The 18,114-nt window shown below is 46.4% G+C and overlaps 1 protein-coding gene across 2 annotated transcripts in view; it reads right to left on the bottom strand.

Moving 5' to 3' along the window:
• Positions 1-8,029, bottom strand: part of VLDLR (very low density lipoprotein receptor) — a 32,191-nt gene extending 24,162 nt beyond the window's left edge. The window contains exons 1-2 of one of the 2 annotated variants that reach the window (XM_082657355.1): positions 7,813-8,029; positions 7,342-7,487 (exon numbers count right to left, since the gene is read on the bottom strand). In XM_082657355.1, the coding sequence (XP_082513481.1) occupies positions 7,342-7,423 (82 nt within the window). In that variant the 5' untranslated portion in view covers positions 7,424-7,487; positions 7,813-8,029. The remainder of the gene's footprint in view (positions 1-7,341; positions 7,488-7,812) is intronic. The other variant, XM_082657356.1, reaches the window with a different exon arrangement.
• Positions 8,030-18,114: the final 10,085 nt, after the last annotated feature.

Raw genomic sequence — 18,114 nt, 5'->3', positions numbered from 1 at the left:
AGTAAATACCAAGCCTTCCAAGTGGGCTACGAAGTTCCCTGTAGGGCTCCGAGTGGCACCTTTGCAGGAGTGCTCCAGAAGGGATGCCCACAGTAAGATGTTTCTGCGTGTCAGGCTCAGACATGAACTTCAGCCTGCACAGAGGGGCTGCGGCTGCCACACTGCTGGGACTAGCAAGGCCAAGTGTTCACATCTTTCACAGCCCTCCCATTTGCTTGAGTGTACGGGTGTTATCATCTCCTGGAATTTTGTTCAGTCCATTTGTTTTGGCACTTCTGGGGCTGCCAAGGGCATTTATTTTTAGTCCAGCTCATTCCTACTGCTTGCCACTTGAACGCCAATCTTTCTATTCATAGGCTAAAACTCCTTTTAGGACAAGCAGCTTTTCAAGTCAGCAAAGAAGTTTTCCTACAAGGGAAGAAGGTTAGTAAGAGGAACTGAGGATGAGGGACTGAGCTGTATTCTGGCCTTACAGACAGCCTCTCAAGCCTTGTGAGAACCAGTCGGGGGCCAACTAAAAACTGTGAAATACTTGGGTTAATCCTGATTCACTCAATCCTACAGTTCAATTGTCAGTTTTCCCATTTACATCAGATTGAGATGATCTTGAGAATCATGGATAAATAACTTAATTTTTATTCTTAGCCAAACACTGTTCTAAGACCTCGGTTTCTTAATTGATTTAATTCTCAATCCTCCACAGTCAGCGCTACTGTTCCCCTTTTACATACCAGGGAACCTGTTTGGGGAAGGGAGGACAGTATTTGCCCACGATCACCTTGGGCAGAACTAGAATTTGAACTCAGGCAGTCTGGCTCCAGATACCATGTGATTGAGCACGCATACCAACTAGAGCACCTGACTCAGGACCACTTCCTTCCAGAATATTCTGCTGACTTGTGATGTGGGTAGTAGTGTCAGTTTAAATTAATCCAGAATTAGGTACTATCACTTGTCAGGATGTCACTGTCCTAACACAGCCTTATTGTTGAGATAGAGCCCACCCTCCCGTCCCCATTTTGATTTTTAAAAACTGCTGCCTCAGTATCCCTAGCAGGTCTTTTCCTAGCAGGACTATCATGCTTGGTCTTCTCGTCTAGAAAGAGATAAGGCCCTCCTGATATATTTGGGAAGTTATTAGTTTTGTGGGTGGTAAAATCAGTGGTTCTCAAGATGGAGTTTGTATCAGAAACCCCTGAAGGACTTACTAAAACACAATGCTGCCCCCTCACCAGAGATTCTGACTTTGTAGGTCTAGCATGGGGCCCAAGTTTGCATTTCTATTGAGTTCCCGGAGGCTGTTGACCTGGCTGGTCCCTGACCACACTCTGAAACCACTGCGGGAAGGTTAGGAGGCTAAGATTCTACCCACAATGCGGGTGACTACTTCATTCTCAGGGTTGGACTCTATAGTACTCACCCCATAAGTCGTGTGCATCACTGAATGGACATAGGTGACAACTGCCAATCGAACAACAGAGATTATGATGACGACCTCTGTGCCATTAGGTAAAATCTACTTGGATATCTTAATAGGTGTACACGGTAAAGAGGTTCTTCTAAAATCTGTCTTCCCATCCCCGTGTGCCTGATCTTTGACTGACCCACCACTTACTCTAAGTCAGTAGTCCAACCGTGAGCCTAGATTCTTCTCCTCTGACATTTTGCCATCAAGTCCTGGGCATGTCCAAGCACTCATCTCTCACTGGATCTAAACTTGTCTCTTGTTCCTCTGCCTCCAGGCTGCCGTGTTCTCTATCCACATCAACACGGTGAATCAGGCAGCCAAGAATGGCCCAGAGTGCCAGGGATGGGACCACTTGCAGGCTTCTCACGGGCTCTAGGATTGAGTCTAGTTTCCTACCCATTTCCCCCGGCTTCTTCCTATTGCTTACCACCCGTTCAAATGTCATCCTTGAACGAGCCCCTCAGTTGCTTTCTTGACCAATTAGGTGTGGTCTGGCTGCTTTCTCACCGTCTCCTGTGCCTGTCACAGAGCCGTCACATACTGAGATGTGCTCACCTACGTGTTTCCATCTCTACAAGCGGAGATCCCCTATGGCAGGGCCTGGAATGTGTCTTTGTAAGTTGGGACCGGGTGCCTGACGTCTAAAATTTTTTTAGGCACTAGCGAGTGCCATCCGTTGATTTGTTAGTTCACTAATGAAGTTGGTCTGAACTACAGATTTTTTTCCCAAAGCATTCTTCCCAGGTTTTCTGAACTTGAAACCAAGTATGAGCAGTTGTTTCACTAGTTAGCATACTTTGAAAGACTCTTAGGTTACAAAGGCCACAGTTCTCAATGCCTACGAGGGTACTTTCACCTCATCTTCAGAAACTTTATCATTTAAAAACACAGCACTTTCCTGCACTTATATATCAGAATGAGTGTGTCAGTGTGGGTCCGTTAGCCTCGTTTCCACGTGAGGAGAGCGGTTCCGGCACGCAGGGCTCACTGGTAAAGTTAGAAATTTCAGGGCTTTTACCTCTGACGGATTTTAGCGCTCTTTGGTAACGCTGGCAGCCATCCATTGTTGATTGAGTGCTGTCACCTTTGTAGGATCATCTGCAGAGATGGACTAATTCCTGGCTTTGTCACATGAGAGTCTAAGTTCTCGGTGAGTTTTGAGAAATCTTCATAAGCTGTAACCCATGTGGTGTGTGGGACCTCCAGCAATCTTCAGCTGCTACCTGCCTCTTTTATGATTAAGTCTTGACCACTGGGTCTGCTCGCTCCCATCCAGAGCTTCTATTCCAGGCTGTCTCTAGATCACTGATTTCCTGGTTTGACTTTCCCACTACACTAATTGTCATGAAGGAAGAGCCCAACTTCTTGGTCGCTGTGTCGCCTATGCCTGGTGCTATATGGCATGTGGTGGGCACTCAGTAAATGGAAGTCAAGTGCTTTTGAGCAGAGGTACAAAGGATGCTGGCATCAAGCTACCACCTACTTAGGGAACCTACAGATCAGTTAGTAGCTCAGACCTTGGAAAGGTATCTTAAGAAAACTAAAGATTAGAGGCAGTCTATAAAAGAACCTTATTTACTCATAGTATCTGGGGGAAGAATTATAACACACGATGTAACTTGCAAATGTTGTCTATCACCAAGGGTTTTATCGCCTCCCTTGTTTGGCAAATTACAAGCCCGACCCGATAGCCCACCCCTCCCTCTCCCACAACCATGGTCCTATCTTATAGTTTCTGCCCCCAAAGTTCTCTCTTAAATACAGGGCCATGAATGCCCTTTCCCTGCTCCGCCCACCCATGCAGCATCTTTAAAATACAAAGTGGGCAAAAGATCTCTAAGCAGATATTAAGCCACTTCTAGCAGAATCGCTGTATTTATTCTCCCAGCACCTGGCAGGCATTCTCTTGTTAATTTAGAGCCACCATCTAGTCATCAGGCCCAAACTTTTCTAGGAAACTTCGCATGAAGGGCAACGTGTGCTAAGTTTAAGGTATCACCTGCCATCTCATTTAGTCCCTGCAGTGCATCTAGTGTATCTAACTAGGCAGTGTTAACAATGTTTAGAATTTTTTCTCGAAAACCAACAGAAAAGCTTAGCAGAGACACCAATTTTTTCGGACTGAAAAAATGCAGAGTGAAACTGAGGTAATCGTCCTTTCCAAAGCCAGATCCTCCGAGAGCTAAGCCATTCCTCTGTCTTTAAGTCCTACGAAAAGCTGTCAGGCTTCAGATTTTCTAGCCAACAACTCTTTAGGTGGGCCAGAACGCTGCCCCCGGACCACTTACTTCTGCTCGACAGGTACATCTCCTCCATCTCTGCCCAGGTACTCTTGGACTCTTTCTCTTGAAAGCAGTCTCCGTGCTGTGGCTTAAGCACAGACGGGAACAAACGAAGCAGTGTTGAGTCTATCACGTAACTACCTGGAGAGCAGCCGTATTAGCCCACCCTGAGAAATGCTTCTAAGGCAGGAACTTTTATCATAAGCTTCATTATAGAGCTTATCATAGTCCTTTGAGGGATTTAATTTTTTATAGACTAGTAATGTGACGGTGGCTTTCCAAAGAAAGGTCAGTATCCAAAGTAAATTCAATTATGACTCGAAATTGTATAGATGACCACCTAAATTTGATCACTATTCCCTCTAGAGAGGGACAACTTTATTCACATTCTGTAAGAACTAGAAAATGGTCTAAATAGCTAATATCTACATTTCTATGTGGTGCTCCAGGTCTTCTGGTCTCTGGACCAAAACCCGAAGCCCTACGGCTGGGGGCTGTTCCCTTGAGCTTCTGGTTGTGCTCTACTCTAGGAGTTCTTGCTAAGTCTGATCAGTTTGACATTCCTCCTGGAACAGAAGGGGCTTGTGACTATTTTTCACCTCTCCTAGAGCTGTAACAAAACTACTCAAGTGAGATTGGGTTTATGGGTATCCAATTTTATAAAAGGCAGAAGCACTTCTTTGGAGCACGGAGGCTGCTATAATTAAAATATACAGTATGGTTGTATTGAAGTCCTAACATTTGGCAGTTCTACTGAACTTGGCCTTTATACATGCTTTAGGTATCTAGGGACTCCAAACAATTCGAGCAAAGAACCAAAATGAGCCAGGGCAGGTACACAGCTAAATGTCACGTGAATTGGGCAAAGGGGCGATCTGGGGAGCAATGCTGCTCCAGACCACGGGCAGCCGTCATTGCCAATGAAGGACTGACTGGTGACCCTCCTTTAAAGAGTCCCTGCTCACATGCTCATTCTTTGATCTAGATGAGGATTACGATTATTGTCATAGCTCCTCTTGGTGCTATCTGGATAAGTCAGGTTTATTTTCCCTCTGCCCTCCAGTCTCCTGTCCCTCCAGGTACTGCCAATTTCACCAACCCACTCCCCACAAGAGGAGAAGTTCCGTTGACTCTTTTGTTGGTGGCTAGCCATATCTGAATAGCTCTCACAAAACCCTGGTTCTTCTAGGCTCTGGCCTTAATGAATATATAGTACCCCAGATCCTAATCTTGACTACCTAGGCTGGAGGAAAATGTCCTGGAACTCCCAGGGATTTTTTTCCATCAGGTACGCTCCATTACTGAATTTTAATTTCTCTTGTTAGCCTGACTTAAGTTCCTTGGCAGAGTCTTAAAGCACACGTGCCCTGTCCTAGAGTATTTTAGACCAGCATCATGCGTGTGTATGGGCAGAGTGTAGAAGACCAGGACCAGAAAGTCAGTCCGTATGCCTTGGGGCTTTGAACTTCAGACAGGAGCCAGCCTGGGTTAGCTTAGGGTCAATACCTGCCTCAGCCAACCCCCAATTTCCTCCAGCTCAGAAAGGATGTGTCTCCTTTCCTTCGAAGAATTTAAGTCTTACATGGGCTTCTATTTTCCGCTGTTCATGGCATGTCACATATTTCACATGTGACCTAGGGGAGCAAAAGGGAGGCTCACCTACCTGATACAAGGTGAACATATGGCTTCAACTAACTCATTTCAACAATTTAGGTGCATTCATAGCGTTCTATAGGATAAAGTTAACCTCCAGTGGAAAGTTATTTTACATTAAATTAAAAGAATATGAAAAGAACGCAGCAAAAACGAATCTTCTCTCCCACCTTTCTGGACAGTCATCAGTGGTTTCTGGTATATCGGAGTCTTTTGAAATGATATGAAAGGTGTAATGTAAGCCATGGCACTACTCTGAGCAATCGTTTAATAAGTTAGTATTGCTCAATCATTAATGATTAATGTTAGAGTCTGAAAACTTTTCAGGGCTTTTCCAATCTCTTAGTTTGGTTACACATCAGGGGTCATCTTCACTAGACACTCGCCGTTTTTCAAGGAGTCCAGGCAGGCGAAAGCATTTGAGAGAACAGTCCATTGGAGCCTGTCGGTTTTTCACGTTCCCTTAAAGGTAACATTTCTCAGGTTGCTAAATTACGAGCCCGCGGAGCCACGTGACCAACCTAAACGTGATCGGGCGGCCAGCCAATCGCAGAGCGCAGAAAAGCCCGTCGCAGCTTCTCACGCTCGGGACAGTCAGAACCTAAGGGCAGGGGGCATTCGGAGACTCAACCCCCACAAGTATTGCTTGAGGGGCTGCTTGACCATACATTAAAGTTCGCTCTCACTTCAGGAGACTCGTGACTGCGGGCAGGAGGGTCTCCCAAGCCACCGGGCGACAGGAGCTAGGGACTCTGGAGTGGGTACTTAGGACGGGGGCAGTTTTCCGTCCCATTTCCCCAGAGGTGGCGAGCCAGCCCCTTGGTGTCATGTCGAGATCACTTCAGGGACCTGCCAGGATTCTCACCGAATCCTCTTAGAAGGGCTTCGTGTCGCCTGCCTGAGAAAGTTGTGCGGCCCCTAATGAGAGAGTGGCTGAGGACAGGGCTCCCAGGCCCAGTGCGGCACACCCTGGGGACCCGACAGTTGTCCCCACCGCCCTCCCCAACAAGCCACAGTCACACACCAGCTCTCCCAGCTCTCGTGCTACTCCATTTGATCTACTGGTTAGAATGAAGGCTAATTACAGTCACCAGATAAGGACCCAATTCCTCTCGAGGAAATCTCACCGGGAACGAGGCTCAGCAAACTAACCTGATTAAGTCTTCGTTCCACTCCCCTCCCCCGTTCAGCTATCCTGGAGACCCGAGAGGTTTACAAACGCTCCCCGGAGAGCGGAGAAACATCTAGAGGTGAGTCCTATTTGATTCAAGCCTCACTCTTCCTCTAACCCGCACTACACAGAGACTGCCCGGCGCCCGGGGAGTCGCAGTCCGGGTGCGCAGGCTGCGCACTTCTAGCCGCTCGGCGTAGACTCCCGGCGGCAGCCCACCGAACGTGCGGGTTCCTCACCGCCGCGGGGAACCCCACTCCCGGTCGGCACCCGGCGCCCCGCATCGCCGGAGGCGCCCTTCCTCACCCACCGCCCGCTCTCACCCTCCGTGAAGTCCGAGGGGCGCTCCGGGGGCTGCCGCGCACGTCCCGGCCCACCCGGCCCCCTGCCTCCTTCCTAACACTCCGCCTGGCAGAAGAGACACAACCATTGTTCAACGGCTCAGAAGCCCATATTCCCCATCCCCGGCCAAGCGGAGTGAGAAACGAGGCAAAGCACAGGTTTTAGGGGAGGCAGTGTAAGGGAATGAAGACTAGTTCGGGCAAGGCTTTAGGACACCCCAAATCCCACTATCCCCCCAGCCTGGCTCCCGGGAGCCGCGGTGCTGACAGCTCAGAGGCGCCACCAGGGTGGGGAGGGAGAGAAGGCGACGAGAGTGAAGAGGCGCCTCCTAGGAGGGGGGTGGGCAAAAGGAGACCCGCGCCTCGGGGCCCCCTGGCGCCCCGGCTAGGTCCGGGCAGGCCGCGGAGGGGCGCGTCCTCACTCACCCGCTCCGGTGGTGCCGCTCTCCCGGGGCGCCCAGCACAGCGCGAGCAGCAGCCAGAGCGCCCAGCGCGCGGACGTGCCCATGGTGCCCGTCTGGATGGTGCCGCCGCCGCCGCCGCCGCTCGCTCCGCACAACAAGTTACCAGCCCTTCGGAAAGGAGGAAGGAGGTGGGGGCGGGGAGGGAGGAGGGGGAAGGGGAGGAGGGGAAGGAGTTCGAAGGGGGGTAAAGGGAGCAGGGAAGAAGAGGCGCACCCCCTCCCCTACAACTTGCACAATCTACCCCCCACCAGCCAACCCACCCACCCACCTCCCTCCCCGGGCTGCAGCGGTAGTGCAAGCCGAGCCCGCGGGCAGAAAATAATGCAGGCGCTGCAGAGGAGGGGAGGGAAGAGGAGGGGAGAAAGGGAGAGGGGGGTGGGGAGCCAACAGCGGAGAAGACAGAAGAGAGAGGAGCCGGCCGCGGAGCACCCACCCTGGCGGCCGCTGGAGCGCGGGGTGAGGAGCGAGGAGGGGGCAGGAGGGGGAGTGGTCAGCGGGGGATGGGGGCGGGCGCGGCGGCTTCAGCCCTCCCTCCCCACCCTCGACGCGCTCCTCTTATAAGCTCGGGGCAGCCAGGTTCCTGCGTCAGGGTTGTGTGAGTGTGCGTTCGAGTGTGAGCGTGAGTGGCCGTGGCCGCCGCTGCCACCCGGAGTGCTCCCGGGGCTCGGCTGCTCCGCGCGTCCGCCCGGGGCTCACGGGGGCCCGGGGCGGCCGCTGGTTGGCTCGCGCGCCGCCCTCGCCTCCAATCCCCGGTGCCTGCCCTAATTTCCTGATCCAGGGAACCTGCCGCCGCAGCAGCTGTGCGCTCCCTACAGTCATTACTGTACCTTCCCGGCAGCCGCCAACCGTAAATGCAGCAGCAGCAGCAGCAGTGGCAGCAGCAGCAGTTAGCACTGATGCAACTACTGAGGCTATTGCCACCGCCTTCCCAGTAACGCGGCTTACAGCCCGGAGGGGGGGACTTGCAGTTTCCAGGGGCAACAAGCGTCTCTCTACCACCTTCTCCTGCGCCTCAAAGAGGGCTGGTCCTGTGAGGCTGGTAGGTAGCTTCTTTCTTGGGCCTCCTCTCTCCACTTAAAAGTGATGAAGAGGAGTGGATCTAAACGTTTGGGCTACTTTGGTGTGGGGTTGGGGATGCCTGTCTCAGTCAAACGCTAAGATGCCATTTTTGCTAAAAATTAAATGTGTCTTTAAGTGAGAGCGTGTGTGTAAGGAGAGTGCGCGCGGTTGTGGTTGGTCCTCTGTAACAGAATGGGACGAAAGTAACCCAGTCTGGGCTGAGGAGGAGGGGGATATCGATAGCGCAGCTCTGCATTCTCTCTTCAGCGATTATAGTTAATGGCTAATTGCACAAATGATAGTCAGAGGGCCTGTAATTAGAAGCTTAACCTTTTCTTGCTTGGGGGAGGGGAAACCCGGTTTATTCTTCTTGATATAGTTTGCAACATTCAATTACAAGGCTCAAGGAAAGAAAGGAGGAAGCAAAGGCAAGACTCCTGTAAAGGATTGATTCCTGTTTTGTGTCTGGCAATACTGAGCCTGTAATTTGCTTTTGTGTACTTCAGTTTTCTTGCACAATTTCCCCTGGTTGTCCCCATTTAACCAGACGGGGAGGACACACCGGGCTATTTCACCTTCTTAAATAAAGGGTTTGTATATTTTTAAAAAGTAGTTTCGATCTCGAACGACTCAAACTCCACCGATTTCAATAGGACCAGCTCTGACGCTATTCTGTCGATGATGAGAGAAGTAGAGGGCTCCTGGCTAGCTATATTCCTCTTGTCTTGGTGCTCCAGGGCATTTGTCAAGGCTAACCATCAGATGGGATGTTTATTAGGAACTTGCTGGATCCAGGAGATGGAGAGGAGAGGAAAATTCCAGGTCAGGATACACTTTGGGGTGGGGTCAGAGGATACCCAGATTGTGAATGGTCTCCACGAAGGGGCTTAACTCTGTCAATATGTATTGTGGAGACTTGCACTACAGTTCATTTTGAACTCTGGTTTGCTCGCTCTGTGGTTACACGTTTGATACAAACTGCAGCAGACGCACATGTGTTGCGTGTGAAACAGTTGAGCTCTGCTTTATGCCATTAGTAGTGAAGATGCATGCAGGTGTTGCTCACCTAGCAGGCATTAAGGGATGGTGGTAAAACAGGTGTGTGGCATTTTCAATATTCTCGGGGTTCTGAAAGAGTACATTAATATAGTCGTGTGGTTTGTTTCTAATATTTTACTCAGAGATAAATATGTGTACTATAAGCTGAACACTGATATGGTATAATAAGATTTACCTTTGACATACACGTTATGCTTTCTGTCTCTCCAAAGGATATAAATAACCTGTTGGTGCACTTAGCTGCGGCTCTGTGTTCAACCCTGTAGCTCTCTTGTTGGATCAAAAGGAAGCATAACTTTTGGCTCTACCTCTCATTGGCTGTGTAACTTGGGAAAATCTCAGTGCCTGTCTGTGCCTGCCTTCTGACCTACAAACTGGACACAAAACCAGTTCACATAAAGTCAAAGTGCTCTGTGGCCTCAAGGACCAGCTCTCTGCAAAGTGTTGATTATTAGAAGGAAAGGTTGTAAGGAAGAGTGAATTTGATTAATATAGAAAGTAACCGAATAACCAAAATGATAAATTTATCATGAGTGGAGATGGGTGTGGTTGAACTAGGCTCAGAGAGGCTGACACTGCTGCATACAGAGCCTTCAGGTAAATGCATAGGCAACCCCACTCCCACAATCTACCACATTCGTTAAGTTGTTGAAGCAACACACACTGAGCATCCCTGGGTAGCAGGCGCTGTGCTAGGCAGTAGGTATACGGAGATGTTTGTCTAAGGAAGCTCAGGATCTGGTGGGGGAGGCAGAGAAGTTGGCGATTGTGGTACCCTATGCACAGCACACGCTTAGGCTTCAAGGTACTATAAGGTTATAGGGAAAGAGTAGCTAATCTGACTGGGGGACCAGAGGGTCAGAAAAGGCTTTCCAGAGCACTTGTCTCTGAGCTGAAGTCATGACTTTTACCAAGCCATTCCAATTCTCTTTACTGCTGGACACATGGTAGGATTGCACTTCCTGGCTCCATTATAGTTAGGTGGGGCTGAAAGACCAATTTTGGCCAATTATTTGTGAGCGGAAGTTCTAGGGTGTCACTTCTGGACTGGGGCATTTAGTGGGACTTGCATGAGACCCTCCCTTTTGGTCTGCATGGTGGCTAGAGATGCCCAAGAGATGGCTGCTCCATTAGCCTGGTCTGAATGACTAGGCTGAGTAGTTCTCTGCTGTCTCCATGTCTCTGGCAATGATCATGTAGCGTAGAGGTCAGCAGGTGGCCAGTGACCTGTTTCTATATGACCTATGAAAAAGAGTGGTTTTTACATTTTTTAAAGAGTTATACAAAAAAGTGAAGAAGAAGAAAAGGCAACAGAAATTGTACGTTGCTCACCAAGTGTGTAATATTTACCATCTGGGTCTTTAGAGAAAAAACTTACCGCCTTCTGACATTGAGTGAAAAATAAACCTTTGCTGTCTTTATCTACTGAGCTTTTGTTACCGCAGCATGACCTCTCGTTCGTTAACTTGACTGATACTCTGGGTGAAGGGGGAAGGAAGACCTTGGTGACCAGAGGGAACAAAGGCAAAGAGAACATCAAGTGTTGAGGAAATGCAGGGGCTTCAGGATGGTTCCATAATGGGGTTGCAGTGGGCTGACAGCAGGAGGTAAGGCTAAGGAAGAAAGTCAGGGCCTGGATTATATGGAAATGTGTATGAAATGCCAACACTTTTTTTTTTTGCATTTAAAAAAATTTTTTTTAAATTAAAGTATAGTTGATTTACAATGTTGTGTTTCAGGTGTATAGCAAAGTGATTCAGTTATACATATACATATATGTGAGAATATGTATATATTCTTTGTCGGATTCTTTTCCATTATAGGTTATTACAAGATATTGAATATAGTTCCCTGTGCTGTATAGTAGGTCCTTGTTGTTCATTTATTTTATATATAGCATTACATATCTGTTAATTCCAGACTCCTAATTTATCTCCCCCCCTTTCATGCCAACACTTCGGACTTGATGCTGTTGGCCATGGTGAGGACTTGTGATGGATTTCTACCGTGATAGATTGTAATCAGAGGCCTGACATTCCGTGTGTTTTAGAAAGTTCGCTCTGACGTGAAGTGGTCTGTAGGGTGACTTCTTTGGGAAGCAGTGTAGGATGAGACTAGAGGAAGAACCGTTAGAGGCCCTGGGAGTGATGGAAGTCACCAAGAAAGGACAGGAAGAAGCCATTATTTGCAGTCAGAAATATTCATGTAATTCTTTCATGAGATTTTTCTCCCCAGTCCTCTGCATATAGCTTTAATTAATTAATTAATTTAGTTATTTGTTTTGCGGTACGCGGGCCTCTCACTGTTGTGGCCTCTCCCGTTGCGGAGCACAGGCTCCGGATGCGCAGGCTCAGCGGCCACGGCTCACGGGCCCAGCCGCTCCACGGCATGCGGGATCTGCCCGGACCGGGGCACGAACCTGTGTCCCCTGCATCGGCAGGCGGACTGTCTACCACTACGCCGCCAGGGAAGCCCTGCATCAGCTTTTAGAACAGTGTTTTCCAACCATGGTCAATCCGTAAGAATCCCTGGGGATTTCGCTGGTGGCGCCGTGGTTAAGAATCTGCCTGCCAATGTGGGGGACACGGGCTCGAGCCCTGGTCCAGGAAGATCCCAGATGCCGCGGAGCCTGCGCGTCCGGAGCCTGTGCCCCGCAACGGGAGAGGCCACAACAGTGAGAGGCCCGCCAAAAAAAAAAAGAAACCCTGGAAATGTGTGTTAAAAACACAGATTCCCAGGTCCCTCCCTTGGAGATCCTGACTCTGTAGGTCTAGTCCAGCCCAAGAGGCTGGACTTGTAACCTTACTCCAGGCGACTCTTAGGATTAGCCATGATTAAGAAACCTTCCTAGACAATGTCTTCTTCAATGCAGTCTTAACTGCTAAGTAGCTTTACTTCTCTCAAACCTGTATATATATATTTGTCCAATTTCCCCAGGGAAAGTGGGTTAGGGCCAACAGAGAACGGGAGGGTTAATGTCGGACATTTCTTTTTCTTCAAGCCCTGGAAACTAATAAATATGGGCAGCAGAAGTCATCTTCAAACCATGTTGCTAGGCTGAAGCACTCATTACTGTGTTTTCTACTTCATAGCCTTACCATAGGAAGTAAGAAGTGAAATGAACTGTCCCCTTCTGCAGCCTTCTCCTTCTACAGTATTTTGACGGTACTTTCTCAGGCCTCCACTCCACCATTTTCTAATTGTGTGGCAGCCAGTGAAATAAACGGGATTCACCCCACTCTAGGCTTTACACGTAGGATCTGATGGTTTAAACCAGTGGCTCACAAACTTTAGCTTTCGTGAGAATCACCTGCAGGACTCGTTAAACACGGATTGCTAGGCACCATCCCAGAGTTTCTGGTTCAGCTGGTCTGGGGTGGAGCCAGAGTATTTGCATTTCTAACAAGTTTCCAGGAGATGCTGATGTCACTGGTCAGGGAACACATTTTGAGAACCATCGCTCTAAATCCATCAGCATAACTTCCCCCCTCAGCCACTGTGATCAATTCAAGGGTCTCAGCCAGTCAGCCTGTGGTCTTCTGGCCACACTGATTGGATACTTCAGTCCTAAGCACATTATTCAAGTTGATCCAGTTATAATGAAGTTCAGGATTTTTGCTTGGTTAGAAAGGCACCCTTTTTTTCTTTTTCTTTTTTTTTCCTTTTCACTGACTTCTTATTTTTAATTTTTTTCCAGTGTTATTTTTATTTTTAATTAATTTAATTAAAAATTTTATTTTATATTGGATCATAGTTGATTAGCAATGTTGTGTTAGTTTCAAGTGTACAGCAAAGTGATTCAGTTATTCATATCTATGTATCTATTCTTTTTCAAATTCGTTTCCCATTTAGGTTATTACAGAATATTGAGCAGAATTCCCTCTGCTATACAGTAGGTCCTTGTTGGTTATGTGTTTTAAATATAGTAGTGTGTACATGTCAGTCCCAAACTCCTAATCTATCCCTCCCCCTCCCCTTCCCCCTGGTAACCATAAGTTCAGTCTCTAAATTTGTGAGTCTGTTTCTGTTTTGTAAATAAGTTCATTTATCATGTTTTTTAAGATTCCTCATATAAGCAATATCATATGATATTTGTCTTTCTATGCCTGACTTACTTCACTTAGTATGGTAATTTCCAAGTCCATCCATGTTGCTGCAAATGGCCTTATTTCATTATTTTTAATGGCTGAGTAATATTTCATTGTGTGTGTGTGTGTATATATATATATATACATACACACACATACATATACACACACACACATACACACACACACACATATAAATACATGGAATGTATGTACCACATCTTCTTTATCCTTTCATCTGTCAATGGACATTTAGGTTGCTTCCATGTTTTGGCTATTGTAAACAGCGCTGCAATGAACATTGGAGTGCATGTATCCTTTTGAACCATGTTTTTCTCTGGATACATGCCCAGGAGTGGGATTGTTGGATCATATAGTAGTTCCATTTTTAGTTTTTTAAGGAACCTCCATACTGTTCTCCATAGTGGCTGTACGAATTTACATTCCCATCTACAGTGTAGGAGGGTTCCCTTTTCTCCACACCCTCTCCAGCATTTACTGTTTGTAGATTTTTTGATGATGGCCATTCTGACTGGTCTGAGGTGATATTTCATTGTAGTTTTGATTTGCATTTCTCTGATAATTAGAGATGTTGAGCATCTTTTCAGGTGCCTCTTGGCCATCCATATGTCTTCTTTGAAGAAATGTCTGTTTAGGTCTTCTGCCTATTTTTTGACTGGGTTGTTTGTTTTTTTTTTGATATTGAGTCATATGAGCTGTTTGTAAATTTTGGAGACTAATCCCTTGTCGGTTGCATTGTTTGCAAATATTTTCTTCCATTCTGTGGGTTGTCTTTTCGTTTTGTTTGTGGTTTCCTTTGCTGTGCAAAAGTTTTTGAGCTTAATTAGGTCCCGTTTGTTTGTTTTTGTTTTTACTTCCATTTCTCTAGGAGACAGATCCAAAAAGATATTGCTGTGATTTATGTCAATGAAGAGTGTTCTGCCTTTGTTTTTTTCTAAGAGCTTTTATAGTATCTCGTCTTACATTTAGGTCCTTAATCTGTTTTGAGTTTATTTTTGTGTATGGTGTTAAAGAATGTTCCAATTTCATTTTTCTACATGTAGCTGTTCAGTTTCCCAGCACCATTTATTGAAGAGACTGTCTTTCATCCATTGTATAGTCTTGCCTCCTTTGTCGTAGATTAATTGCCCATAGGGGCGTGGGTTTATTTCTGGGCTTTCTATCCTGTTCCATTGATCTATATTTCTGTTTTTGTGCCAGTACCATACTGTTTTGATGACTGTAGCTTTATAGTATAGTCTGAAGTTGGCGGGGGTGGGGGTCTGATTCCTCCAGCTCTGTTTTTCTTTCTCAAGATTGCTTTGGCTATTTGGGGTCTTTTCTGTCTCCATACAAATTTTAAGATTTTTTGTTCTAGTTTTGTGAAAAATGCCCTTGGTAATTTGATAGAGATTGCGTTGAATCTGTAGATTGCCTTGGATAGTATAGTCATTTTGATGGTATTGATTCTTCCAATCCAAGAACATGGTATATCTTTCCATTTGTTTGTGTCAGCTTTGATGTTTTTCATCAGCGTCTTATAGTTTTCAGAGTACAGGTTTTTTTATCTCCTTAGGTAGGTTTATCCCTAGGTATTTTATTCTTTTTGATGAGATGGCAAATGGGACTGTTTCTTTAATTTCTCCTTCTGATCTTTCATTGCTAGTGTATAGAAGTGCAACAGATTTCTGGGTATTAATTTGTATCCTGAAATTTTACTGCATTCATTGATGAGCTCTAGTAGTTTTCTGATAGCATCTTCAGGATTTTGTATGTATAGTATCATGTCATCTGCAAACAGTGACAGTTTTACTTCTTTTCCAATTCGTATTCCTTTATTTCTTTTTCTTCTTTGATTGCCATGGCTAGGACTTCCAAAACTATGTTGAGTAGAAGTGGCAAGAGTGGACATCCTTGTCTTGTTCCTGATCTTAGAGGAAATGCTTTCAGCCTTTCACCATTGAGAACGATGTTGGCTGTGGGTTTGTCATATATGGCCTTTATTATGTTGAGGTAGGTTCCCTCTATGGCAAGGCACTCTTTTATAAGCAATGTGGTGTATGGACTTAGGCCAGGACTTCTGTAGCCATTGTGCCACTGTGAAGGAAGCCAATCTGAAGACCAGCTGACTCGTGGAGAAGAGGAAGCTGAGAGAATCAGGGAAACAGCACCCAAACTGGAGCTGGAGCCCACGTGCGATTCTCCTGAAAGCTGCCATTTGTAGGACTTTCACTTTTCTTAGCAAATAAATTCCCTTTGTTGCTTAAGCCCAGTATGGATTGAGTTTTCCATTGTTAACAAGTAATTAGCTGATAGAGGTGCCCTCTTGAGGGAAGTAGCTTGTATATGGTAAAGCACTGGGCAAAACTCCACCTGTGGACGTATTTACAGTGGAAATAACACACCCACCCCTTCTGGCGTGGTTTTGGAAGAGGAATGCAGGTATCAGTAAGGACCGTCTTAAACAGTTGCTCTCTTGGGCATCCTGACTGAGTCGACTCCCGCCATACCTCAGCCCTGAATCAAACACTCCATGTGGGCTTATTACAAATGAACCTTTATTGAGGGTTACGATCTAATAAGAACACTTTTTTTTGAAATCCCAAGGCCAAAGACTATTTTGCAGATAGCTTTTGAAGAATTTCAGAGAGTAAAAGTGTGGCCAAATGTGGTAAAAATAGAGTGATGTTTAGAGAGAAACTCTAAAAACTCCAAAATGAGTATGAGGGTGGACCAGTGATTCTCAGCGGGGAACAGTTTTGCCCCCAGTGAACATTTTTGAGTTGTCATGCCTTCCTGTAGTTGTTTAGGGGGTTGAGCCCAGGGCTGCTGCTGCTTATCCTACAGTGCCCAGAACGGCCCCCTCAGCAAAGAATTATCTGTATCAATGGTGCCACAGTTGAGATATCCTGGGCTAGACTAGGTAAAGTCAGATGATTCTGAAATGTATGCGCTTTTTACCTCGAACAGGGTAGGGGAACGTTATTTGGAACTTGGATGGCCCGTTAGAAGGATGTTCTCCCTTTGAACAACGAAAGGACAAACTGGGTTTTGTCCAGTCGATGACAGCTGTGAATGCAGTGTCAAAGGGCAATGTGTAGATTTACAGACCCGGGAGATGTAAAGCAAACGACGAGTAGATTCCATCCAAATTGAGGTAGACCAACGTAGGCTATCTACATTTTGGCTGCGTTGTGAATTCGTAGTGCCCTTTAGTTTGCAAGCGTTTTGTTTTGTTTTTCAAGGCAGGGATGAAGTGCTTGACCACTTCTACTTTAATTCTGATAGTTAATTCCTCTGATCCTTGTCCCAAATTTGATTGCTTTCATTTGTCCTAAATGCAATTTACAAGAGGTTTTAGAATGTAGTGCTATAGCATTTAAAACACTCTTACAACTGGAGTGTTTTTGGAAGTAGGGGCTTTGTGGTCCCTACTGTGCTAGCTAAGTATAGATGCTTATTAGAACATAAGAATTTTAATCTGCAAGTTATGAGTAATGCAGTGAGCTGTAAAGCATGTACCATTTCACCAGGATAGTTCCATTTTCAAACTTCTAGGAGTTTTGTGGAAATGGATAGTTGATATATCTAATGTTGTTTTAGTTGGCTATGTATGTAGTTTAAATTCGTATGATATGGCTGCTTGCATTCCTTGAAGGACTGAGTTTCTACATGGATATGCTTCTGTCCAACCTGGCTCTCTGAGAAGGTTTTCCTAGCATCTCTAAATCGTTTAGAAACACATTTACGAGGAGTTCAAATGCTGATGACTGTGTCTGGAGTGTGGAGGGAAGCCTGGCTTTTCCAGCCTGCTTTTTATGGTTGTTTGAAGGAGGTGCAGGTAATTCTGAACTGTTGAAGGGTAGAGGGGCTTAAGGTGGGAGTAGATACCAGGGGGGAAGCCAAGTACCGTTGGGGAAGTTATTTGTGTATCGTTTTGATCTGTATCCCATAAGCAGTTAGTAAACCATTGAAGGTTTTGGATCAAGAAATGATGGATCAGATATATGTCTTCAGAAATATGATTATTTGAGAAGGTGATTATGGCTGTATAGGATCCAGAGGTCACCCTATGTGGTCCCTGAAAGCCTTTGTGCCTTCAGTGCATGCAGGGAGGCAATGTAGGTTAACAATTATGAGAGAAGGTGCTGGAGCCAGTCTTCCTGGGTTCAAAGCTTGGCTCAATCACTTACTGGCTGTGAAATTTTGGGCAAGTTATTTAACCTTTCAATATGCCTTAGTTTTTTCACCTGAAAAATGGAGATAACAAGTATGCCCACTTCTTTCAAGAATTCAGGGCTTCCCTGGTGGCGCAGTGGTTGAGAGTCCGCCTGCCGATGCAGGGGACACGGGTTTGTGCCCCGGTTCGGGAAGATCCCACATGCCATGGAGCGGCTGCGCCCGTGAGCCATGGCCACTGAGCCTGCACGTCCGGAGCCTGTGCTCCGCAACGGAAGAGGCCACAACAGTGAGAGGCCCGCGTAATGCAAAAATAAATAAATAAATAAAAAGAAAAAAAGAATTCAGTG

The sequence above is a fragment of the Grampus griseus genome (assembly GCF_964374135.1).
Source record: "Grampus griseus genome assembly, chromosome: 6".
NCBI lineage: Eukaryota > Metazoa > Chordata > Mammalia > Artiodactyla > Delphinidae > Grampus > Grampus griseus.
This window is presented reverse-complemented; position numbering and strand designations above follow the sequence as displayed.